General features: G+C 47.8%; 1 protein-coding gene across 2 annotated transcripts; it reads right to left on the reverse strand.

Moving 5' to 3' along the window:
- ZBTB49 (zinc finger and BTB domain containing 49) lies at positions 1-26,575 on the reverse strand. 2 transcript variants are annotated; one of them, XM_036110522.2, is made up of 9 exons: positions 26,471-26,575; positions 25,448-25,847; positions 18,247-18,417; positions 15,241-16,343; positions 12,708-12,754; positions 6,658-6,731; positions 4,959-5,041; positions 4,705-4,866; positions 1-1,149 (listed from the first exon to the last, which is right to left on the reverse strand). In XM_036110522.2, exons 3-9 carry the CDS (start codon positions 18,396-18,398, stop codon positions 476-478), a joined length of 2,295 nt encoding a protein of 764 aa, XP_035966415.2. In that variant the 5' UTR covers positions 18,399-18,417; positions 25,448-25,847; positions 26,471-26,575; the 3' UTR covers positions 1-475. The 2 variants fall into 2 exon arrangements, with proteins under 2 accessions (XP_035966415.2, XP_035966414.2); XM_036110521.2 differs by lacking the exon at positions 25,448-25,847.
- Between the last annotated feature and the right edge of the window lie 25 nt (positions 26,576-26,600).

Consider the following 26,600-nt stretch of genomic DNA (forward strand, 5'->3'; position numbering starts at 1 on the left):
TTATCTAGAAAGTCAAGTTTCATTTATTCAAATTAAATTATAACATGAGTTTCATATACAAATAAACTTTTTGTGTAAATAAAAATACAAAACAGTACAAATTTCAATCATGTAAAAATGCAAACATATTTGTGTTACTATATATAGCTTTCTCCCTTTAATGTGACTGAGACGCACAGTAGCTGACCCCACGCATGCACGCCGTGGTGCCGGCGAAGGTCAGTGGGATGGTTTCCCGGGCTATCCGCTCCTCCAGTCCCCCGTCTGTGTGCACGGGGAGCCTGCGGGCCTTCTTCCCCGATCCTGAGGCTCCGGAAGCTTCCAGTAACAGTCACCACCAGCACAGAAATGGTCAAACTATTCTCGGGCCGGTGAGAAAGGGCCACCACGGAGAAAACGCTCTCTCCCGAAGCACGGACGCCGCTCCACTGGGCTTCAAAAAGGCTCTGAGGCTGGGAAATGCTGCCGCCAGACATCACTGGTCCAGCTCGTTTTCATTCTGCAGCGTCTTCATGGCCAGCCCCCAGAGCGTCATGCTGGAGAAGAACTGCCCCTCAGAGTTCCTGTATGGCGTGGCGGCCCCGCGGCCGCCCAGTGCATCACCGCAGTGATTGTCCAGCGCGGCCAGGGACGAGCGGCCCAGGGACAGGCTGTCGGGCTGCAGCTGCGGCTCGCTGGCCACGGCGGCCACGTCCGGGTAAGCATACGCCGGAGGCTGTGCCGGCTGCATCGGAGGCTTGGCGAGTTTGCCGGGATCCAGCCCGAGCTTCTCCGGCTCAGCGGCTGCGGGAGGCTGAACCACGGGCCGGAACTTGCAGTAGGAGCCGGCGGAGTGGCCGTCAAACTCTGTCACCGAATCTTCGGCCGGGTGCACGGGGAGCTTGACCGACACGGGCATCAGAGTCACAGACACGTCTTGGGAAAAGGAATCCGAGCTCTGCGACTTCTCCAGGTCGGAGGTCTCGATGGCGTGAGCGAGCTCGTCGAGCGCGTCCTGGCCCCCGTCGGGCCTGCAGTGCATCTTCTTGTGCCGCCGCAGCACCGCCGAGCGCGTGAAGCACTTGCTGCAGATCTCACATGTGTACGGCTTCTCCCCGGTGTGCGTGCGCACATGCCGGCGCAGGTCGCCGGATCCCCCGAAACACTTTCCTGCAAAACCAACAGGCATCCTTTTAGAGGAGGACGTTCTCGCTCCCCCTTGCAAAACACAGAAGGACTCAGCGTTAGCGTGCGCGACCTCCAGACCTCCTGTCACCTGCTCACTCCGGAAGGCTCCTCCGGTCTTCTCCAGCTGCAGCCCTCCAACCTGCAGCCTTTGGGTTGTGGGTCCCTCAGTGCGAGCCTTCGAGAGCCCCCGTGCGCCTGCCCATGAGCGCCTCGCTGGTAAGCCCAGGTGCCTGCCCCTGCTGGCCCGTGCTGGGAAACCTTGTCAGTTTTGCTTACATTTTCTTAAGTCTAACACGGCCAATCTATAACTTAGAAACATCTTTTTGCTTTTGATGTCATTTTACACATGCTTCTCCAGGTTCTAGTTCCTTTCCATGTATAGGACAGAGGGAGCGGATCTACTTCTGTGATTAGAGTAGGTAAGGAGGTCAGAAGAGAACCACCAATAAATAACCTTACCAAAGACATCACCTATTTACGGAGGACTGAGCACGCACCACGCAGTTAGGCGGACACATATTGAGAACTTCTCCCTTATCCGCGTGAACGCTCAGCTATCCTGCCCTCATCAGGCGGTGGGGGGGGGGGGGGCATTAAAAAAACCGCACCTCTCGGGCGCCTGGGTGGCTCAGTTGTTAAGCGTCTGCCTTCGGCTCAGGTCATGATCCCAGGGTCCTGGGATCGAGCCCCGCATCGGGCTCCCTGCTCAGCCGGAAGCCTGCTTCTCCCTCTGCCTGCCGCTCCCCCTGCTTGTGTTCCCTCTCTCGCTGTGTCTTTCTCTGTTAAATAAATAAAAAAAAAAAAAAAAAAAAAAAAAAAAACCGCACCTCTCAACAATCAAACTAGGTGTCCACACGCATGCGTTACGTTTTGGCACTTCTTCCCCACAGAGGCTACCAAGGCACACCGTGGGGACTGTGTCTTCACGTCTACATCTTGTCTGCAGCGCCAGACTCAGCCTCCTTCACGGAACACCCCAGTAATAGCATTTTCACCGTTTGCTGTGCTGTCTACACAACATACGGTTCATACAGATAGGCGCTATTTCATGGATTCGAAGCTTCATAAGCATTCCTCCATCTGCTGCACGTTTGGGCGGTTTCTACCTGTTTGCTACTCTCCTTCATCTTCAATTAACATCTTTCTTTTCACTGCTTCCTTAAGATAAATTCTCAATAGTGGAATTACTGGGCAAATGGGAATCATCTTTTCTAGGGTCCTTAAGGCATGTGAATTTTAGCCACAGCGGAGTTCCCACCAGTCAAGGCAGGGGAGCCAGACTTCACAGCCATCCTCACGGCAAGATGTGGCCCCTGTCTGGGAAATCCAGCGAGAGATAAATGGCCAGCTGTGCTGGTGACAGACAGGAGGGTCCTCGTGCACGGCTGTGGCCCGAAGTCGCCGGCAGCACAGGACGCAATGTTTCCATGGACTGGACAAGGGTTGTGCTTGCAAGCGAGCTGCCTGGAGCCATCCTCAAACCAGCCTAAGAGGACTGCCCAGAGGGGCGAGGAGACCCCAACTGAGAAAGTCTCCGGGAATAAACTGCTAGGACCCAGCGCTGGAGGAAAAATGCAGGTCTGTACCTTGGAAAGTGCAGAGAAATGCTGGGAAAGGAAGAGAGGGGAGGGAAGGAAATGGGGGGGGAGGGCAGGGAGGAGAAATGGAAGGGGAGCTCTATTCCCCGAAAAGCCCAGGATGTGAAGCCACCTTAAAACTGAACCTGTCTTTTGAACTCGAGAAAATGAAAACACACCCACACAAACTATACACAAATGTTCACAGCGGATTTGCTAAGTGAAAGAAGTCAGTTACGAAAGACCACATGCTGTAGGATTCCATTTATATGAAATGTCCAGAACGTGCAAATCCAGAGAGAGAAGGGCGCTTAATGGTTGCCCAGGCTGGGGCGTGGGAACAGGGAGTGACTGCTAGTGGACACGGAGCTTCTTTCTGGGGTGATAAAAATATTCTAAAATAGACCATGGTGCGTGAGAGTTGCACAACTCTGTGAATAATATACCAAAACCACTGACTTGATCACTTTAAATGGGCAAATTTCACGGTATGGGAATTTTACCTCAATAAAGCTGTTAAAAAATTTTGACCCTGTCCTGTAAGAATGAACATTCTTGTTCTCTTTTTCTCTTCCCCTGGCCGCAGGCTGACCTTGTCAAGGTCAGAAACCATGGTTAGTGAGGTGAGGGAAAGGGCTGGAAGTGTAAGGTGGGGACGACAGGGCCCCCTCTGCTTCCTCCTCTACCGAGGTCTTAGCCAGCAGCAAGTCCTAGCCGAGGAGGGAAGAGGATGTTTAACCTCAAATCAAGCTGACAGCTGTAATGATAATTTGGAACCGACATTTAAATTAGTGACTTGAGACTGCATCTGTGATTTAAAGTAATACTACTTTATTTTAGAGAGCGTGCGCGCGCGAGCAGGGACGAGGAACAAAGGGAGAAGGGAAGCAGATTCCGTGCTGAGCGTGGATCTCAGCATCCTGAGATCATGACCTGAGCGGAAATCAAGAGTCGGACACTCCACCGACTGCACTACACGCGCCCCGACACAATTTAATAAAGAGCAACGAGAATAGTCACGGAGCTGCTAAATGTGCATCCAGGAGATCGGTACACAACTTAAGTGGGAGGGGACAGTGAAGCTCTGCTGCGGTCACACCCAGAAGGCCCGCCCTGAGATGGCAGCTCCCAGGCAGGATGAGCCGCTCGGAGGAGTGCTTGGCTCCCGCCTTCCCACAGCTGGGCCCTGAACAGTCTCCCCACGCGTTCTAACCAGGAACCCAGAAACACGGTCACTCACTCCCTCCTCCGTGACTCAGTTCGCGCTGTCAAGCACCTGTCACAGGCACACGCGTACACGCGTGCACACGCACGCACACCCAGTTCTTCCGAGGCTCAAACACTATGACAGGGGTAGCGGGACTTAACTCCGAGTCCCCATTCCTCACGTGTGCAGCGATGCGCCTGGACAGTGAGGGCCACCAGCCGTGCCTCTCCTCCCGAGACTTCACTGCTGCATCAAAGACCCGCCGAAGGGACCCTTGCTTCCTAACACAGGATCTCGAGAAGCCCTCCCTCTTGACCCCGTCGTGTGCTCTCGATGCTCCTGCCGGACGGTCCAGCCGCAGCCCCCACGCCGGCTCCTCAGGCTGCATGACGCCGACGCCCGCTACGGTACACCACACGCTCCCACACTTTCCCATTTGTCTACACCCCACTGACCTGGGCCAGGAGCATGCAGCGCCTGGGACTCTGTCTCTCAGCTCTGTCCGCAGAGCACCCTACGACAGCTCTGGACACCTCACAGAAACTCACAGGCCTGCGAGAATGCAGGACTGACCGAGAGACCGCCACGGGAGGGGGTAAAGAAATCACACCACCTCCATTTTACCTTTGAGAACAGGGATGATTTACCCACGACACCAAAACAGCCGACGACAGAGCGGGTGCGGGGACCGGCGCCCCGCCCCCACCGGGGACGGCAGGGTGACCGCCCGCTGCGGGCCCATGGGAAACCTACCACAGGCAGAGCAGCTGTAGGGCCGCTCTCCCGTGTGCCGGATCCGGTGCTTCACCAGCTTCCTCTGCATGTTGAAGGACTTGCCGCACTCGTCACAGGTGAAGACTTTATCGGCCGTGTGTGTCTTCTTGTGCTCCTTCAAGTTACTGAAGTTACTGAACCCTGGGGAGACCACAACAGATGCTCAGCGGAAGGACCGAGGACACTGCAACTGGCAGTCTTCAGGACAAAAAGGGGAAAACACGCAGCAGTACCTCGCCCACAGATGTCACACAAGTGTGGCTTCTCTCCTGAGTGAATAATGATGTGACGCTGGACATCGCCAGACGCGGCAAACCTGTAATGTAATTTGAAAATTCAATTATGAATTTCTTTCTATACTGTTGCAAATCTTTGTGATTGCAAGTCACTGAGGGAGGAGATGAACTGCTCCCTACATTCCTTCAGAATGTCATCAGAAGTGGCCCGATTCATTTGAAATGTGCACTTTAAAAATCTTTACTTTTTTCTTTTTTATTATTTACTTTTTTAAAGATTTTTTTGAGAGAGAGAGACAGAGGTAACTATGGAGACAGTGAGAGGGAGCACGAGCGGCGGCCCTGCTCAGTGGGGAGGAGATGGAGAAGCAGGTTCCCCGCTGAGCAGGGAGTCCGATGCGGGACTCGATCCCAGGACCCCGGGATCATGACCTGAGCTGAAGGCAGACGCTGAACCTACTGAGCCACCCAGGCGCCCCATCTCTTTTTTTAAAAGAAAGTAGAAAATGATGCAAGTGTTCTGTTTTTGTTTTTCTACCTAGTTTCATCTTTCTTCTTCAAAGATGGTCAGCAGCTTGGCTCGGGGAGTAATTCCAAGCCAGGCTCTCCGATACAGAAATCTGTTTCCTTTCCTTTCCACCACACCTGATTGTGTAACTGGTTCCATTTGGGAAAAGACGTTGCCTAGAGACATGATTTTAAACACATGCCTTACTTTTCAATGGCGTTCAGAAGGTTCCCATTTAAGACATCGTGTAAAACAAGGCCAACAGTGAAGCGACAGGGCCACCTGAAGCAGCTGGGGGTCCACGCTACGAGGCACCAGAAATGAGCGGTCCACGCTACCCCGGCACACAGCGGGGTCGTCAGTGTTCAGGTGGCCACGGCAGAAAGGGAGACATGTCAGGCTAGGCAGCTCTTCTTTCTTTGTTTCCTCCCATCTGCAGAGACAGCAGGTTTTCCTGGACCTGAACAAGAGTTGCTTCTTGCTCTAGCGTCCCCACGGCACGTGCCGCGCTGTAGTAGATGACTCGACTTCAATTGTCCCATGTCTGTCTCTGCCCACCATTCTTGAGGATGACCTTATCAGAGGCAGGACCTGTACGTTTATTTCTGTGTTCCCCTCACAGCACTCAGCACCCAGTAGGTGCCAAAGACATGTTGAATGGTGAAGTAAATGGATGACTGAATCGCTGTGACTGGTGGCTGCCACCCGAGCACGACCACTCCATGAGAGCGTGTGGACTCCCGACAAATGACCCAGTGAGGGGAGGAGGGTCCCCCCCCCACTCCATCACCAGGTCACAGCCCTGCCCAGCTCAGGGCACTTCCTCCAGCCCTCTCTCCTGATGCCCAGGCTTTCTGACTGCCAAGTCTCATTTTCCCCACAAGAGAGTCACCTCCACGGGGACATTTATCTATGATAATAGACATTCTTGGAATGAATGGAAACTTTAGTATAAAATAATGTTGTTTCATGTAAAATCCCATTTCGTAAGACTCGTGTCCTAGATTTTCTATTAATTAACACTTCTCTTTCTTTTTGTTCTTCTCATCATGTATCCCATGGAAAGCCGGAAGGTTTACCTGTCTTCCTCAGTGACAGAGGGAGCCCACAGGTGGCTCAGAGAACACTGAGTTCAAAGACAGACTACGAGTTGATCCTTACAAATGGAAGAATAAGCCCAGCACTGACCTCTTTCCACAGATTTCGCAGATGTATGGTTTTTCACCAGAATGCCGACGTAAGTGAGTCTGCAAGTTACCTGCCTGCAAGAAAGCAGGGAAAGAAAAAGCATACCAATAATGAAAAATTTTCTTACAGGTCCTATAATTTAAAAGGAAAACTGACAGCTTGAGCCAGGTCCCGGTCTAACTTTCCCAGTGAAGATTACATACGCACAACTCAAAAGTAGCCATGTGCAAGGAGATCAGGGACCAGCCTAAGTCTAACTCCGGGGAGTTTGCCTTGCCCAGCAGCCTGCTGAACATGGATGCGTCTCCATTCTGTGCCTGCCCCACGTGGGCCCCTGGCTTGTCCCACCTCAGGCGAGCACTGTGCTGCTTCCCTCTGAAATGGGCCCGGCACGCCGTGGAGGCTGCTGACCTTGTAGTTTAAATAGACCTTGGCTTTATTTGGGGTTTTTAACTCAGACCATCTACATACAAGCATCTCTTGGGGGAAAAAAAAAAAAAGGAGCACCTGCAGGATTTCTTCCTTTTTAAAAACCTGCTTTTGCTCCTAGAGAAGATGAGACACGTGCAAACGGGCCTTCCTGCGGCAGCACAGCTATTCTCCTGGACAGGGCTGTTGTTTTTTCACCTTTGTGCAAAAATGCACGTCAGGGGCTTCACAGTAGCTGGTTCACTGCAGGACCTTTTATGTTCCTAATTTCTGAAACTAGCAGGGCTTCCCAAAGAATAACTTATTTAAATGAAGATCACAAAATAGATTTCTATGTAATAATCAATAGGAAGTCAATAGGAAATTGCCTAAAGTACACTGAAATTAAAACTGCAATTGCCTCGTATGAAAAAAGCTCCTGGCTAATGTTTCAAATTAGGATTTGAAAACAAAATCCTCCATTGCTGGAACTTAACTTAATAGACTCAATCTGTCATGTCCCCTGCCTAATTTTTTATAGCGTTCTGTTACAAAAACACTGAAATGAATGAATATACCCAAGGGTAACATGTGCAGTCATTATGCACTATTTTAGCCAAAAAGGGAGAACGAACAGTAACACCAACTAACAAATTTGGCTTTGTAAATCTGCCAACTCGATTTTAAATAAAATGCACAGACAGTTCATGGCTATGGATTTGAAGATGGTCTGAAGTCCACGTGTGTGTGGAAACTTACAAGCAGAGAAAGTGTGATCTGGGGGTTTTATGTCACAGAACATGGAGATTCTCTGTGTCAGGCTCCAGGAAATCACCGAGTCAGATGTTATCTTTCAGAATGCAATAAATATGGCTTAGGAAAAACCCAGGTTTATTTCAGATAAACAAAAGGGAAAGAATTTGGCAAAACACTGGGAAATCCCCATATTTTAAGAGAATGACTAATGATAACAATAATAAAACAACTGTCAAGAGCAGTCTGGTCCTTACATGCATCACCGAACCACTCCAGATGAAAGACTCAGATTCAGATAAATAAAACAGCTTCTCCTGTTACACGGTTGGGCCAAAAATGAGCTTTGGTTTGTGTGAGTCTACACTCTCACGAGTCTCTGAGAATAAACTAGCTTGTGCTGACGATTCAGTACAACAGTCACTTGGGAAACAGCTCACTGGAGGTAAGATAATGCACCACTGACTGTTTTAAGTCAGTCAATTCCAAATTCCAGAAAAGCTCATCAATTATGTAACAATTTGAATAGCACCATCTGCTCATCTGTTAAATTAGGTCCTTCTTGTTTTAAGTTATTTTGTAAACGATGTATCATGACTGAAATGTGTTTTCACATTGATTCTCTGAGTCAATTCTTAGCAGTGCTGCATCCTTTCTTGTTAAGTAAAGCGTAACAATTACTTGTTTTCAAAGCAAGTAGCAATGGCCTTCCACTTAAAATAGTGTAATAAGCAACAGTAAAACAAACCCTTGAAAAAAATTTTTAGCTATTTAGTATCAGAAATTAATATCAGAAAGATACAATGAAAATCTTCCACCAGCTAAAAGGATCTGACCAATGGTATAAAAGTAGATTAAATACTGAAAGAGTCAGGCAAAAAAAGTCCAATAATGCTGTCAATGATTTATGCCAACTTACATAAGCAAACTGGGAGCCAGATTATTTGGTCTTTAGTCAAGTATCCATACTTTTGGTGAACTCTGACTTACTCTAGTACTAAGTACCCGCTAAGTAGCTAGTCCACATCTTGGAGATTATCTATAGCTGGATACGCGACCGCTATCGATCAATAAGAGACCACCAGGAAGGAAGTACTCTGCTAGGTATCTGCAGATAACGCCACAATTCCCTCACAAAGTCGTAGTGTCGCATTTTACCGAAAAGTGAACCGATGCTCTGGGAAGGAAGTAATCAGCCCAGGCTCCTACAGGTGGGATCAAACACCCCGACCCAGGCCCGACTGTGGTCTCGAAGGCTGGCAGTGCTGCCATGCTGTTATGTTCCAGAATATTAGTAGGAAAGGGGGCTCTGCTCCTTCCAAGCAAATATTTTAAATTAGGAGGGAGCTGTCAGGATTTTTCAGAGAAAAACTCTGCTGGAGAAAAGAACTAATATCTGATTTGTTGAGTAATTTAAAAAATAACTCCTAATATGTACGTGAGCATCTGTATTTAAACCTGGACAAACCAAGCATATATTCTCTATCAGAGCATTCTTCTAAAGACAGCAGATTATTTCCAGGAAAAATAGCCAAGGAATCATACCATTTTCAACATAAAAGGAATCTCAGATCTTAAAAGTCATCTAGTTCAGGAGTCTGGGGGCTTCAGGATTTCACAAAATAAAATTAACAGGGAGAAAGAAATCTGGAGATGAACATGGATCTGTCACCTAAACGGCAATGATCGTTCTACTGGATGCTGGGAGTGTGGGGGTACCACCTCAGGGCCGAAGTCTCACGACTTACGAGAAGTTCACTGAAACAGTGACTTCCTCATGTTCCCTGTGGTGCCAGGCTGTGCCCGTGCCCTGGGGAGCACATCCGTTTCAGGCGGGGCTCCAACACGGCTGTGCCCCCCAACCCCACCCCACACCCCATGTCCTGGGCCTGGGGCACCCCTCTCTGACAGCACTGCCAGAAGACACTGCACCAGCCCCTCAAAGTGTCCATTTCTGCCTCTTTGGAGAGACCAAACTGCTCTACTCTCCCAAGGCCAGCTCAGTGCCCCCGGGTGTCCTCCTCTCATTGCTCACATCACAGGTACGCAGACCTGCCCCCTCCTTCCCTCTCCTCTGGGGGCACCCACCGGTCCAGGTTCTACTCCACGCGGGGGCCCTGGCACTACGGACGGAGCCTCACTCACACTCTAAAGTACGCAGGGCTCCCGAGGGCTGAGACCCGCACACAGACCGTGTCCAGAATGACGTTAACAGATGGACAGTCTGTTGTGACAATCTCGGATTATGGTAGTTTCTCGAAGCTCACATACCATATGCTTACACCTCATCATCAAGGTTGTGGTTAACTTTTATTTTTCCCCAAGACTGACCCTACTAAATATAAATTAAGTAAACAGCATAAAAGATGTATTCTCATTGGTAATCTGTTTTCTTGCTTTCAAGTCTTCCAAAAGGGAAAATATTTACAAACTCACTTCTACCAAAGCAAATATGGCAGCAACAGCATGGGAGTTTTCCAATCCAGCATAACCACAAACATTTACTCCATTTCATTCAAAGAAATGAACACCTGGCTTAAGGTGAAGGATGGTAAGTGGGCACTGCTTACAAAGTATCCCCAGATAAACCACCTGATAGCTCTCTTGTCCTAGAATGCCAGAGACCCCCAGGCTTATCAAATGCCTGCTTGTCTTTGGGGCTGACCTAAACAATCTCTTAACACATTTCATGTCCTCACCCACCCCAAACACTTCTTCCAGGCAGAAAGGACCACTCTCTTTCTTTGCCCATACTGCTCCCTATGTATACTTCTCCAGCTCATGGCAGAGCTCCTTGGACTGTAGGCTCGCAACAAACACTTGCTGAATTTTTTTCAAAGAGGTCCTTGTTCACAAAAAATTTCACAATTTCGCTATGAAATAAACAGCAATATACATCTGAAAACTGCAACTATACATAATCCTACATTCACAAAAATCTGACAAAAATATAGACAACAGCATAGAGGAGGATTTCAGTGGTGTGTCTGTCAGCCGGGGCTGCCCCTGATGGGACTCAAGAAGGCAAGTGCAGGACAAGGTCTGAGCAGTGGTCCCCAACCCTAGCGGCACACTTCAGAAACGCTGTAATAATCAAGCCCCACCCCAGAGCAACGGAATCAGAATCTCTGAAGAGGAGGGTGGGGCTTGGCCTCGGTGCCGGGAGAGGAGGCTGAAGGCTGACTACGGATGCCTGAATATCTGGTTTTCTTTGATTAGCAATGAAGAGTCACAGAAGGCTCCCACGCAAGGAGGACAGAACCTACACTGTTACCACATTTTAAATGAATGAAGGGCTTTCATGTCCATTGTTCCATTCACTGCTCCTAACACTCACATGAGGCAGTACATCCCTGTTGTAAGAATTAGAAAAATGAGGCCCAGAGAAGTTATGGTTGCTAATTATTAATCATCATTAGTCCAGGCCTTCGGCTTTTCCCCACCCCAAAGCTGTAAGGTCAGGATGGTGGTGGAAGACCGGTCTGCAAGAACAGAGGGGACGGCACCAGGACAGGAAACAGTGATGCCCCCTGAGCACTAACTACGTGCCAGGCAGGAGTTTGTACTCCTACCGACTCAGGTAGTCCCCACACACTGGCTGGGCTCAGTCATCTCATCTCCCTGGTTTTACAGACAAGGAAGCTGAAGTGCCAAAAGGCGAGGCTGCTTGCCCGAGGTGACTGAGTAGCAAGCCAGGGGCAGGATCCAAATGCACACCACCCGGCTCCGCAGCCCCAGCTCGGAAGCCCCGGGCGAGGCTGCAGTGAAGAAGCGAGGCCTCAAGTGCATGGCGGCTGGAGGGGTGAGGACCCCCCTCAGCTCTGCAAAAACTTACTGAACATTTAGTGGGTGCCAGGTGTCCTCCTGATGGCAAGTACGGACTAAAGACGCAAAGGCAGAGGTTAGGCCTTGGTCAGTCACTGCATGCAGGGAGCCGCAGGCCTGAGAAGTCACCAGAGCACAGGTCTGGGTGCGTGGGAGGGTGAAGGGGACACGGGGAGAGCTGCCTCCATGGGGAATGTGCCTGGACACGGCGCTGCCACTGAGTTTCTGTGCTCTGGGGAGGGCCTGCCGCCCAGCCTTTACCAGCCTAGGGGACTCTACTCCTGGATCACGGCCCAGCCCGGAGCCCCCGCACCAGGGAGCAGCGTCCGCCGGAGGTGCTGTGCTACGGGGTCCAGCGCGCCCGCCGCCCGCCAGGTTAACAGCTGTGCACCTCTGCAATGCCAGGGCCCGGCACGGGGCAGAGCAAGTCACCTCCTACTTCAGGAGCAGGTCCCCACTGGGCTACAGCCAACGTTTTCTCTAAAACATGAAATCTCTAGGTTTCTTTATGTCCAGTGCCCAGATCAGCACACGGCCCATGGGAGGGTACAGCACACGCGGGCTGGATGAGAGAACTCATACATGTCCAAATGAGCTATGGGAGGTCAGCCAAAAGGCAGTCCGAGCGGGAACGAGAACTGCTCGCTCTGTTCCCCACCTCCGAACAACCTTGGGCCGCTAAGAGTGAGACGCCATGTGTCCTGGATGTAGCCCAGCCGCGTGCAGCCTCTGGATGTGTGCTCGCTGTGGTTCACCGGAAACTTCATTCGTGAAAGAGAAGAAATATACTTGGACTGGACCCATCTTTAAGGGGGTGGGGTGGGGGGAGTTCACACACTTACAAAAAAATGTTACTTTTCCCCCAATGAACTAAAAATGTGTTTTCTTGAAAATTATTTTCTCCTGATTTAGTGTGAAGTCAAAGTTACAGATACCATCAGAGGCTTCTCTCTCAAGTCCGAACGTATGTCTTATTTATAATAATAATGATAATAATAATAATAATTAAAAAAACACTGGGTTTCAGGTTTCCAATTATTAACAGTAAATAAGAGTATTCCCACCTGAGAGAAATGTTTCCCACAAATGTTACATTCAAAAGGTTTCTCACCTAAAACAAAACAAAATAACAACTTGTAAAATCATTAGTCATATTTGCACGATTATTTTGTTTAAAATGTTCAAACTATCTCCCATGTTCTTTCAAAAGGGAGCGTCATGTTCTTTATCAGAGTATGAAAATGGGTGGTCTCTACATCCTTATAATTCTCTCTGGCTCTTAGACAGCGAGCAGAGATGATCAGCTCAACAGCAGCATCTTATTCACCTGCCCTTCAGCCTGACACCTCTACCACCAACTTCCGACACCACGAGGGTGACTCATTCACACCACACGGGGTATACACACAGAGGAGCCCAAAACACAGTGTGCCAGGGAGAAGCCCCTCTCCACTGCCTTTCAGCCTTGGCTGACACACGCTAATGGGGAAAATAAGATTTCAGCACGGGAGATGCGCTTTCCTGCCCACTTCTCTCTCACCTCTGATTTTAGGAACTCTGAGTAACTGCGTTCCGGAATAGAACAGATGCAGAGTGGACTCCACTATGAAGAAGCCACAGCAGCTCGGAATAGTCTCTAGAACATGATCTGTTGAAAAGTGTACTTCTAGGTACCACCTTTCACCCGTAAAACACTCTTAGGCCTTGAAGATCAAGAACCTTCCTTTTTCCCCATTCCCCTCAAATCATCAAGTGGTTTCATTCAGAGTCTTTTAAAAAATTAGCGTTTCCCTTCTTACTGTGTTGCTCGGGTTTGCCACCTCACTAGCTTTCTGAGCTCTTGCCAGGACATTTTCATGTTGATCTTTTCCTAAAACTGTTTAATGGCTTCCTCAAGGCCAAGGCGGAGGTTTTGACCCTGAGCAATTATAATCACATGAATCCTGTATTCAGTGACTACATTTAGGTCTGAAACTATGGGGATGATAGATAATGTTAAGTGAAAGCCCCCAGTATGTTTTTGAAAAAAAGAGGCCACCGGTCACTAAGACTCACACGTGTCCAGGGTCAGTAACCCTACTGTTGTGGTTCTCAACCTTTTTGCTCTTAGGACCCCTTCACACTCTTAATAATCAAGGACCCTAAAGAGCTGTTGTTGACATAGGCTGTATCTGCTGGTATAAGTCATAGCAGAAATGAAAACAGCGACCAAACATTTCATTGGCCACCAGAGTAGCTGGGTGGCCTTTAGCTGAGTCCACTACACACTCGTGGGAGAAGGAAAAGGTGGCAAGTAACGTCACAGACTATGCTGGAAACAGTATGGGCCTCAAAGACCCCTGAAGGGGTTCTCCAGACCATAATCCGAGAAGTGCTACCCTTCTCAGTTTCTGTCCCAGGAAACATCTGTGCCATGACTGTATGACTACGGGCATCCAAAGATGTTCCTTCAGGACAAACAACGTAATTTCTGTTTCCTTTAAAGCTAACTAGATATGTTTCTCAAATAAAAATTCTAACGATCATTCGGCTCTAGGAAATTTATGCAAACAAAATGACCTAAATCAAGTTTTTCCAGGGCGAAACTGAGTCAATGATACTGCCTTCATATAAAGTAATTCCGAACTGCCCCTCCTCCTCCATGACAGCACTTTATGTTTAAATACATTAAAACTTATGAAGGGCTTCCATCTGTATTAAGTCTCTCAATAATACAACGAGGTAGCAAACACCTACGCGGGGAATCCAAAGTGGTAACAGAATGTCAGGTCAGCAACCACAATTACATAAGCACCGTAAAGTGGTCACACTAGAGACATCCTTTAGAGACATCTCATGCTTCTAACTGTCATTAATTTATTACATGTATTAGAGTCATCAAGTTTAACCACAAGAAGGAAAGTAACACGTAAGTATTGCGTCATGTAATGTGTATGTACTATGTAACACCTTCAAATGAGCACCTGGAAAAATAAACTTTTTGGAAAGGGGACGAGGTATGAATTAAGGTAATAAGGCTTTGAAAATTCAATGTTCAAAGTGGAAGAATCTTCATTTGAAAATATCAAATGGTTAAAGCTGATCCTTATTAAAAAATTTACCTCCTCCCAAACCACAATTTAAAAAAATCTGATAGGAAAATTACTTCCCAGAGAACTTTTACTATTACTCTTATTTCAGTCTGAATGGAACTGACAATTATCATGCTTTAAAAAAATAAACTTACTTTACTTTAACTCTAAAGAGCAAATAGAACTTATCCGTTTTAGAATATATTTGAAATTTTCAGTGCATCAAAACAATTCACTCCACTTCTTTAGAGATGGAAACTTTATCATATAAAACCATAATTAAAAACGAAAAGTGTGCCATCTTTTTAAACCGGTTCTATGACAGCATCTACAGAACTTTGAGATTATTCTTTAAAAGTAATCACCAAAAACATAAGAAGCAGCTAACGCTCTTTGATTTGGGGGGAATTATCGATGACGTCATCAAGCAACAGCAAAACTTCTTACAAAAGCAGGAGTAGGTCGTGGTGTCTGATCGTCTGCACCATCTCCTTTCCTTTTGCCTGTGGGTACTGAATCAGTGTACCTGTATGTGACCGTCTGTGAAGCTCCAGATTGCTCGGGTGTTTAAAAGGTTTTCCACACAATTCACACGTGTACTGTCTCTGTGACTGAAGCATCTGGGACTGGTCCTCCAGCGCCGCAGGCTCTTCGGGCCTCTCCATTTCGTTAGTGCAGTTAAAACGCTCAGAAGTGACGAGTTCTTCACCTTCTTTTTCCTCAGCACCGTGGCTGGTGGCTTTCTCTGTAGTATTTGCACTAGCGCACTCCACCCTTTTCGTTAAGCCGTCATCCGGCTTGCCTTCAGGTGGCTCCTCTGCAGATTTCTGGGACTTGAGGAAATTCAGCTTCTTAAGGTGAATGGCCTTTTTGAGCCTCATCTGTCTGGTGGGTGGTTGGCACAGGTTGTCTGAGTCAGGGTCTGGGGCAGATTCACTCAAGGGCTGGGCCAAGAAGTGGGAAGGCAAGTGCTCTGAAGACTCCAGGACACATTCGGAATGACTGCCGGCACAAGGCTGGTTGTCACCAGCACCGAGGTCCGCGGCTGTGCTGAAAGTGAAGGGCTGCTCATTCACCCTCTCGTGACTGGGACACGCAGCCTGTTTGTAGTACTGCTTGCTGTAAAAGTTTCTGAGTTTGTAGTAGTAACTCGGCTGTCTGAAAGGCAGCTCTGGGCAGGCGCCATCCAGCGTGTCGGGCGCTTGTTTGGATGCCTCCCCTGCAGACTGATGGAGATTAACGGACGGTGGAGCATGAGAATGTGATTCATCCAAAACCTTACTCTGCTGAACATCGGCGGGACACTCTTGCAGCAAATGAGGAGGGTAGTTTTCACTTACTGCACAGTGCGCATCGGCAGGCAGGGTGCTCTGCAGGGAGAACGCGCTGTTACAAGACACGCCCGAGGGCTGTTCCACAGTGGCGGACTTCAAAAATGTGTGACACAGATTCAGAACATTTTGAACTTGCAAACACTGTGCTATGTCCAGCATTACTTGGATATTATCCTGGTTAAGATCTAGGTGAGAAGTGTACATGAAGTCCAGAATCTGCCCAATGCCGCTTACATTTTTAATATCCAAGTGAAAAACATCACTTTTTTGGCCTGAAGAGTTCTGAAAGAGGCTCCTGATAAAAGAAAGATTATGGTATGATAATTTTTTTCTTATAAATAATGCTCATGATACCATTAAAAAATACTATCCTTCTATAAATGCCAAGATTTTAAAATTTCAATCCTTTAAAAAATTTTGGTAAGCCATTCAATAAAGCAACTCAGATGAATTAGCGTGCTGGATATCCAACCTTCCAAACAGATCTCAAAGTAAAGTTCTGAAATACACTCATTGTTCTTTTAAAATATAATTATTCATATATATTACTAACTGCATACAGAGTATAATATAGTATATTACAGGACACATTTTTCAGTATTTCATGTCTAGCTTGGCAAATTATATTTCAGGCCATAAAACACATAACAAAAATATTTCCATATCTAAGTGCCTTAAGCATGTCTAAAAATAAAAATAGTAAAATAAACCAACATTTGATACATTCATTTTTTTAATTTTAATTTTTTAATTGTGGCAAAACATATGTATTTACCACTTGATCCTTTTTTTTTTTTTTTTTTTTTTTTTAAGTGGAGCCCAATGCAGGATTTGGATTTGCAACCCTGAGGTCAAGACCTGAGCTGAGATCAAGAGTCGGGATGCTTAACTGGCTGAGCCACCCACGCACTCCACATTTGATCCATTTTTAACTGTTTAAAAACTCTGTACTTAAATATAGTTCAAACTGTCAATTCAGTGGCATTAAGTACATTCACACTGTTGTGTGACCATGACCACCAGCCATTTACAGAATCTTTCCTCTTCCCAAACAGAAACTCTGTCCCCATTAAACAGTAACTCCCATCCCCCGCCCCCCCCCCCTTGCAACCACCATTCTACTTTCTGTCTCTATGAATCTGACAGCTCTAGGGACTTGAGATACACTCATTTTGTAATCCGACCTGTTAGAGGTTTCTCAGCAGTGAGAAAAAGAATAGGCCTATGAGTTAATGAGGGGAAGGGGGCACCATACAGCCCAGGTACTTTATTCTGGGTACTCATCGAGTTCCAGGTGAACGAATTTGTACTGCATATAAACTAGCAAGCTGACAGGTAACTGGTCTTGCAAGTTTGTTGAAGACATCTTATCTAATGGGATCACCTGCTTCCCCCAAACAGCCTTCAGCTTTGTTCTTACCTAAAGGGAAGAACACATTAAAAAGGGGTAGGGAAAACCAAGTCTGGGACCAGGTTGCATGGGGACAAATAGTGCTGTCACCTCGGTGAGCTGACACGTTATACTATGTACTAGGGCACACATGAGAGCTGAGTTAGTTTAACTGGATGATTCAAGATTATCAAGGCAAGATGAAATCACGTTCCATATACTGTTCACTAGAGCAGTAAAATGGTATGCATTTTAAGGGAAAAAAAGGTATTAAAAAAAGAAGCTTTAGTGCTTCGAGAGATAAATCTCAGCTAATCAGAAAATGTATGTAAAATACTTAATTCTAATAATCCAAAAATGATTATATTAATAAGTAAATTGAATTCAAACTTATTTTCTTAGAATATTCAAATGAAAAACAAACACTAAAATATTTTAATAAAAAAATAATACATAGGATGTTTCCCCTCTCCAATTTCTTATCACAAGAAAGTTCTTACCAGGAATTCTACTCCTCAATCTTTTTATCCTGAAAGGATAAGAAATATATAGAGAAGACTGACATTAATTAGAACTATTAAAATCAAAGACAGAGTGCCAAAATACATTCAATCAGCCCAAATATATTTTAGTTAAAAGGCTCTTTTCCTCTCAGGTTACTCTAAATACAAAAAGCAAAAAATCCACAATCTGCTACAAAGATAAGGACAGTGAAATCCAAGGAGAAAAGAAAATTTAGTCAAAATATATCCATGCTAGAAGAGCTTCTCCTCCGTACAGTTAGAAGAACAGAGCGTAAAATACGTACCTAAAATACTGACTGAACGCTGCCAGAACATTCTTGTGTGCTTTAAAGCACACCCCTTTCACGACCAACATGCAGTCACAAAGCAGGCCTTGAATGCGCTGCTCGTGCAGCTGCTGGAGAAGATGGCAGCCGTGAGTAGCGACCGGGTCCATGCTCAGCCACCCAGGAGACCTGCAACAAAGAACGTGAATGAGACTGAGATTCGGCGATACGACTGGCAATTACGGCCCCGGAACCCACTGATTGACGGGCAGCTCGTGGTCATGATTCCTTGTTGGTCACACTTCAAACAAACCAACAAAAAAACCACAAGAACTTTGTGTCTTGGGCATCAGACCAGTGCTGGTCAACAGAAACATCTGCAGTGATGGAAATGCTCCGTATCTGCACCGTTCAGTACAGTGGCCACTGGCCACATGTGGCCACTGAGCACTTGAAATGTGGCTAGAGTGACTGAGGAACTAAACCTTTAATTTATTTAAACAGCCACCGTATTTGACAGCGTCAATGTAGAATATGACCACGCTAATGCTATGTGCACTTCTCTCGTTTCTACTTAGGAATAGTTCAATGAAAACATACAGACACTTGAAGTTAGAAAAAAATCAAGTGGAGGAGACCAGTCAATATTTATTGAGTACCTGTACATGGGGCCCTGAATTAGAAGGTGGGAAAATTAGGAGCTTATTTAGGGAGATAAAAAGTCAAAATAAACTAGCACCACTAGATAGTAATAAAAGAGGCATCACAAAGCAGCATATCGGCTCATTTGTTCCCATTTTTCCCTGGATTTATTTTAGAGAGAGAGATCGAGAGAGCACACAGGAGCAGGGGGAGAGGGAGAAAGAGAATCTCAAGCAGATTCCCCACTAAGTGCAGAGCCCGACATGGGGCTCAACGTGGGGCTTAATCTCACAACCCTGAGATCATGACCTGAGTCAAAACCAAGAGTTGGACGCTTAACTGAGCCACCTGGGCGCCCCATACGCATTTGTTCCTTCTTGCCTCTCTGCTAAGGCACTGCTGCAGCCGAGCCCTGTCTTGCAGGTACCCTGGGCAGAAATACCAGAAAGCGTAAGGTGCCTACTGAGCTTGAGAGTGCTGAAGCCAAGTAAGTGTAGGACATGACGTACGAGAGAGTGTGTGTGTGTGAGAGAGAGACAGAGGGAGAAGATGAGAGGATCAATATAGAAGGGATCCCATCTATTCAACGTCTATTTACTGACTGACTACCATGTGCCAGGTACTAGGGCTACAACAACAAACAAAATATGCCAGGTCCCCACACTCATGAAGGTTAAATTCTATTAAAGGAAACACACACACACAAAAGTACACGACACACAACTAAACAAATACAGGAGCACAATCCAGTGAGATATGGTTACGGGAAGAAATGTAGTGGGGAGAAATGAAGTCAGACTGGGAGAAGGAGGCTAATGTGGCAGTTTGGTACAGTAAAAACCTAAAAAGCCATTATCTGCTTTCTTTGCTTTCATCCTCAGTGCATAAGCATTATTGAAAAAGCCACGAAACCACAAAGCCAAAACCTAAGCTTTTTAACCCGGCTCCTTCTTCTATCATCACCACCATCACCATCATCACCATGACCATCACCAGCATCATCATCATCGCCACCAATCACCACCATCACTACCACCATCACCACCAGCATCATCACCATGACCATCACCAGCATCATCACCACCACCACCACCGTCACCACCACCTTGTCCCCCACTGTGCCCACTATGTGTCAGCCGAAATAAACTACCTGCGCCTCCCTAAACAAGCTGTACTGGGACAGTTTGGAGCCCTAACCCACTGCTCACTACCTGCATGACTTTGGGCAAATGACCACTTTCCTCACCTTATCTCACGGGTTACTGACACAATTGTGAGAGCCCATGTGAACATCCAGTATAGCAACTGACATGAAGTATTCAACAAATGTTATCTATAAGGAACGCCTGGAAAGCCTGTTAGAAATGCAGATTCCTGGACACCACCAAGAGTTCTGCTCAGGCCAGCTTGGGATGTAGGCGCCTGCACTGTAAGCACCCAGGTAATTGTGAAGCAGGCAGATTACAGACCGCTGCCTTACTCTCTCCCCAGAAAGCCTTTGGTTCTGATACTTCCTGTCCTGGGAATACTAAGGCCCACTCCCCTACCAGGGCTCAGCTGAGCTGTCAACAACTCCTAGAAGCCTTTCCTGCCATTTTGAAATTTGTTCCTTCTTCCCCACTGTTCCTTCCTCAAGTCTGACTCTGGGGTCCCTCCTGTGCGATCTTATAGCCCCATACATACTTCCACAAGACAACTTCTCATTATGCTCCATCATCTGTGTCTCCAACTCTGCTGTGAGCTCTGAGGGGACCATCTTATTCATCTTTGCATGACACACAGCAGATACTCGACCATTAAAATCCATGCGAGCTAACCTCTGTTGCTAATTAGCAACAGTTAATGTTTATGTCTTTTTGACTCCCTCTACACTCTCACAACAGCTCTTCTGAGTCCTTTCCGGTCTCTTCAATCCCACCATGTCTGTCTCCCTCATCCATAAAAGTGACTGCGACCTGACCCTGACTCCACTAAGAAGGTTGAGCCCACAGACAACTTGATATAACCTGAGTGCCTTTAAATTCTTTTCTCAATTCCAAGTTTCTCACTCATCCCTCCCTCAATCCCTTCAGCTTCACAGGATGAAGGGTACCTTCTCTTATGCAAAGCCAACTTCCCTTCTCCCCTTGACCCCACCCAGCCTGCCTCCCCCAGGACTTGGTTTCATCCTCAGCTCTTTTGCTGCTTCCCTCTGTCCCCGACCTACCGGCTCACCAGCTCCTGCAAACACCAAGACAAAACAGGACAACAAAATCCTCCTGCTAGGTACATCTATTCATCATAGGCCTCTCTTTTACGCCTCTCAAAACAGCAACTCCACATCCCACTTTACCTTTTTTATAAACTTTTTCAATTTAAATTCAATTAGCCAACATATAGTACATCATTAGTTTCAGATGTAGAGTTCAATAATTCATCAGTTACTTGTAACACCCAGTGCTCATCACATCATATGCCCTCCTAATGCCCGTCACCCAGTTCCCCCGCACCCAGTTTACTTTCTCTCGAGTCCTTTTCCCCTTGTAGTCTTGCTGCCATTCTCACTCTGCTGCAACACACGTGCCCACAGTGGCCTTTCCTCGGTCCCTTCTCCCCAGCTGTGCTGCAGCACGTGGAGTATGGTCTGCCCAGCTCGACATCCTCTCTCCCCAGAACCCTTCGGGTCCTCTTACTACGGCTCTGACCTGTTCCATCTCTACGCTGTGCTCTGCGAGCCCCCAAATGTTAATGTCCCTTAAGATTCAGCCCCTGAGCCTTCTCTTTCCCTTGACAATCACACCTATTCTCAGCTTTCATCTGTTCTAAGCAGACAACTCCTAAATGTGAAACTTTAGTTTTGACCATCACTTCCACATTTCCAACTTCCCGCTAAACGTCTACAACTGTATGACCCCTCAACTTTGAATCTCTAAAACTTACCCCCATCATCTCAGCCCCAGCTCTACACCTTATTCTGAGTCCCCTATTTCTTTATGGAAAGCTTAGTTTCCGATATGTAAAGTTTGGAGCATTGGCACGATCTCCTGGTTTGAGATCAGGGTGGGATGCAAGGAAAACTAGTGATATCACCTATAGAGAATAACATCAGCCAACACAAGAATACAGAAAGGGAAAGCATTATGTCAGGTGGGGGGGCACTGTCCCGTGTTGAATCCTCAAGGGAACTGAACAGCCAAATGATGGAGCAATCAGGTACCTACCCTGTCCCATCGGTGGCTTGAAAAGAAAAGGATTATTGGCTTATTCTTAGTATCTCTCATTTACTATTCACTATGGGTCAGGAACTGTGCTACGCACATTCTATCCATTAACTCAAACAATGCTACCAGAACCCTATTATCATCATTTTATAGGTGAGGAAATTAAGAAACGGGGAGTTTAAGTACCTAGCCCAAGATCATGAAACTACTGTGTTCCAAAGCCAGGATTTAAAGCCTGGTTCCTAACCGTGGAGCCCGTGCTCTTGGGCTATGCTATGGCCCATGAGAAAAAGAACATTAAAAAGACAACACAAAACCTTCCTCTATAGACTTAAATGCTAAACTACAGCAAATATTCTGAATCTGCTTTAGACATTTTCCAGCCCTATAGAAGTAACACGCACAATTATGAACTCTTCCACAATTTACGCTGACTGTAAAAACCTTAACTCTTTCACACTACTTGGTATAGTTCTCTAATGGCTTCATGACGTCAATCCTGTACCTTCCCAACAAGATTAGAGAGAGCGCTGGAAAAATAATTTACGTCTATATTCCTCGTGTGTCCTATGAATAACAACTACAAATAAAAATGTATCATGAACCTAAGATCAATAATAATAAATGGCACATATTTATAAAATGCTTCTAACATGCTAGCCACTAGGCTAAGCCCTTTACCCATATCCTTTTAATTCTCACACTCATTTCATACTTAATTCACACTCATTTAATTCTCATGATAAACGCAGCATAAATACTACTATTATCCTCATTTTATAGATGAAGACAATGAGGTACCTGGAGGATTAAAGACAGGTACAGCTCTGACATTCCGATTCCAAGGGGAGGTGGGATCTAGGTCTCTCCTGCCTCGAATCCGAGCAGCCTCTGCCTTAACCAATGGAACAGGCAAAAGTAAGGGTGCAAAACTGTCCTCATTTCTGGGCTGAGGCCCTAAGAGCTGAGAGCTGCCACTGTCTGTCTTCTGGAAGAGTGACTCTGGAGGCCTGAGTCAGCTGTAAGGCGCCCAACTGGAGAGAATCCGTGGCGCCCAAGACGGACTCAGCTGAGCCCAGCCTTCCAGCCCCCCTACCCAGGTACCAGATATGGGAACAAAGCCGCACCCGTCACCAGCGGAATATCACGCAGAGCTGAAGAACAGCCCAGTGGAGCCCTGCTTGAAATCCTGGCCCACAAAACTGTGAGATAAAATAAATTTTTGAGTCACAAAGTTTTGGGGTAGTTTGTTGCGATGCAAGAGATAACCTGACCAGGTACAGAGAAGACGGACACAGCTAGTAAGTAATAGTAAGAGGCAGAGTCAGGATTTAAACCAAGGGAATGGTTCCAAAGCCCACGTGCTTAACCACTACTCTGAGTTACATGTGACAGACGAAAGGCCTTCCTTGGATCAAATCAGCTGCCCCTTCAGTCTACCACCCATGTCTGACTGCCCAGTTAAGCACAGCATGTATGAGGATGAATGTGTGCTTGGTGTGACGCAAAGAGCACAGACCTACCTCCACCTCTGCAGCTACTCACTCTGTGTGGTAAGGAACAAACACCTTCCGTGGTAAAGACCGTTGTATTGATCAGCGTATCTCTGGTACCTACAAGAGCGCCCTGGACACAGTAGGTGCTCAATACATAGCTTCTGGATGGGTGGAGACTCTGGGCTTCCGTTTTTGGATATGTAAAAATGGAGGGGTCCCCCATTGGGTTAGATAATTTCTAAAGTATCTTCCTGTTTTATTTTTTTAAAACATTTTATTTGTTTATTTTTAGAGAGAGAGCATGAGTGAGCACATGCGCAAGTGGGGCAAGAGGCGGAGAGCAAGAGGGAGAGAATCTTAAGCACGCTCCACACACAGTGCGGAGCCTTACATGGGGCTTGATCTCACAACCCTGAGATCCTGAGCGGAAATCAAGATCAGACACTCAACCAATGGAGTCAGCCGGGCGCCTCAGTGCCATCCTCTTCTAAATGCTACAGATCTATACCAAAAGTGTGATGGTAAAAAGAGGGACTGAATGGCATCAAAAGGAATGAAAATATGGGAAAGAGAGAAAAACATAAGAAAAAGCTTAAATGTGAATGAAGAGGTGCTTTTAAAGGGAATAAGAGCCAGAATGGAATTTTATTCTGTAGAGAGGCTCCTGGAGCAAAGACCCTTCTGTTCTGTGCAAGACTTGACCAACTGGTGAAACGTGAAGAATCTGTAGAAGTTTGTTCCCTGGGGCCATTCATGGATCACTTCTCCAAGGGTCCACAGTTCACACACCTCAGCACCCAGCCTGCCTTACCGTGGTCCTACCCTCGTCTTTGGCCATGATGGTTTTCAAATGGCTTATTCCTAATCCGCACCCCCCTCCCCGAACCCCAAACCCCATGACAAAAACAATGGCTTCAAGCAAGCCAGCCTGGTTCTCGCCTTAGCTCTACACTGACTCTACGATGCTTTGCAGGCCCACGTGGTTGAACTGCTACCGTGTGCCTGACACGTGCAAGACGTTGTTGTGAGGAGGAAATGCTGATAAAGTGAGAGCTGCTCCCCGCCTCAGTTTTCACATCATTCACCTAACTGTACAGACTGTCACTACATGCCAGACACTGAAGGTACGAGGGAGAAAAAACTCACATGTGTCACCTACACCTTCAGGAAGCGTCAGTCTACAGGACTGAACGAGCAACTCAACTCACCTCGGTCTGTACTTTCTAACTGATTACATTCTTCTTTCTGGCTCATCTCTTAATCAGGCAAAAGACCCTGCAGGCAAAGCATCCCCGATGGAAACTGAAACTACCCCATCAAGCCATAAGGACTGCCCTGCGCCAGGAAGACCCCACGTGACTGACTCCAAGACAACGATGGACTTGACCTTCAATGCCCACCTGCACAGATCCACCAATGTTTGTCCCAGATTTTCTTTAATACAAACCTGGAAGCACTTCTGAGACTCTGGAAACAGTCTTTGGGACGCTAGTCTGCGTCTTCCCCGTGCTGGCCTCCCTGAAATAAATCCCCTTCTTGTTTCACCACCACCCATTTCTCTGCCTTTGGATTTTGTCAGTGGTCTGTTTGGGACCCCCAGAGCCAGGTGCTCTTGTACCCCGATGCCCCAGACACAGGAGAAACAAGAATAGCCACTTCCTGGAGATACTGAGTGAGAGAAGCACAAATTAATCTGAAGGAGGACGGTGAGGGAAAACCTCAAGAGACACGTGCTGAAAACGTGGGTTACAGAGAAAGACTGAAGAAAGCGCCCCCCCCCCCCGGGGTTTCCAGGGGGAGCAAATGAAAAAACAAATGCAGGAGAGTGTAAACAAGAATGAGGCACACATATGTGCCCGGCACACAAAAAACCTCAAGCACCTGCTTTTTAAAACCTCGAGGCCGCGTTGTCACTTCTGTTGGAAAAGGTTTTCTTCCTTGTCCATTCTGGTGAATTCCTTGTGTGATGGGCTGAATCGTGTTCCCTCCAAAATCCCTATGTTGAAACCCTAACCCCCAGTAATTCAGAGTATTTCTGGGTTGGAGATTCGGTCTTCAGAGAGGTAATTAAGTTAAAATGAGGCCATCAGGGTGGACCCTAATCCAATCTGACTGTGTCCCCGTAAGAGGAGATCTGGACACAGACACCAGGGATGCTCCTGCACAGAAGAAAGGCCGTGTGAAAACGAGGCACCAGGGCGGGTGTCTGTGAGCGAGCTGTGCAGCCTCAGGAGAAACCAATCCCGCGGCTCCCTTGATCTTGGACTTCCAGCCTCCAGAACTGCGAGAAAATAACCAGTCGGCGGCATTCTGTCATGGCGGGCCTGGCAAAGGGATGCACGCCCTGCTCCAGGCCTAAACCCCCCTCACCGTCCTCGCCGCCCCGGGGTTACCGTAGCTCACAAACCCCGCTCACACCCGTTCACCGGCCAGTCACTCGGTTAGGCACGCTCACTGACCACCCGCGGGTGCCAGCCCCGTCTCGGGGGCCGCGGAGAGCAGCTAGACCACGAAGCCGCAGGCGCTGTGCGAGTGCCCTTCGTTCACCGCCGCCCGAACCGGCCCGGGGACGACGTCCCTGCGCCCGCCGCACGCGCGCGCTGGGCTCACACGGAAACGAGGCCGCGCGGGGCCAGGGGCGCCGTGGGGCTCAGCCCTGCCGGACTACAGGGTGACGGGAGGGGACCGGGAGCGCGCCCGGGGGCCGCGGAGGCGGCGCGGGGACGGCACGGGGCGCAGGCTCCGCTCCGGGTCCGGGGGCCGCAGCCAACTCCCGCGCGACCCTCGCGCTGCCCGGCGGCGGGGGCGGCTCAGGGCCCGGCCCGCTCTCCCGGCCATTCCCACTGCACCGCGCCGGGCCCCCGCGCCCCCGCGAGGCCGGTCCCCGGCCCGGCGGCTACCTACCCTCAGAGGCCGCTCCTGCCCCGCCGCCGCCCTCAGCGCCGCTCGCCGGGCTCCGGCGGCCGCGGAACCATCCCGACAACGCCCCCTCGGCCGGCCGGATCCGCGTCCGGCTTCCGGGGCCGTCACTTCC

Source organism: Halichoerus grypus, chromosome 3 (assembly GCF_964656455.1).
Source record: "Halichoerus grypus chromosome 3, mHalGry1.hap1.1, whole genome shotgun sequence".
In the NCBI taxonomy this organism is placed as follows: domain Eukaryota; kingdom Metazoa; phylum Chordata; class Mammalia; order Carnivora; family Phocidae; genus Halichoerus; species Halichoerus grypus.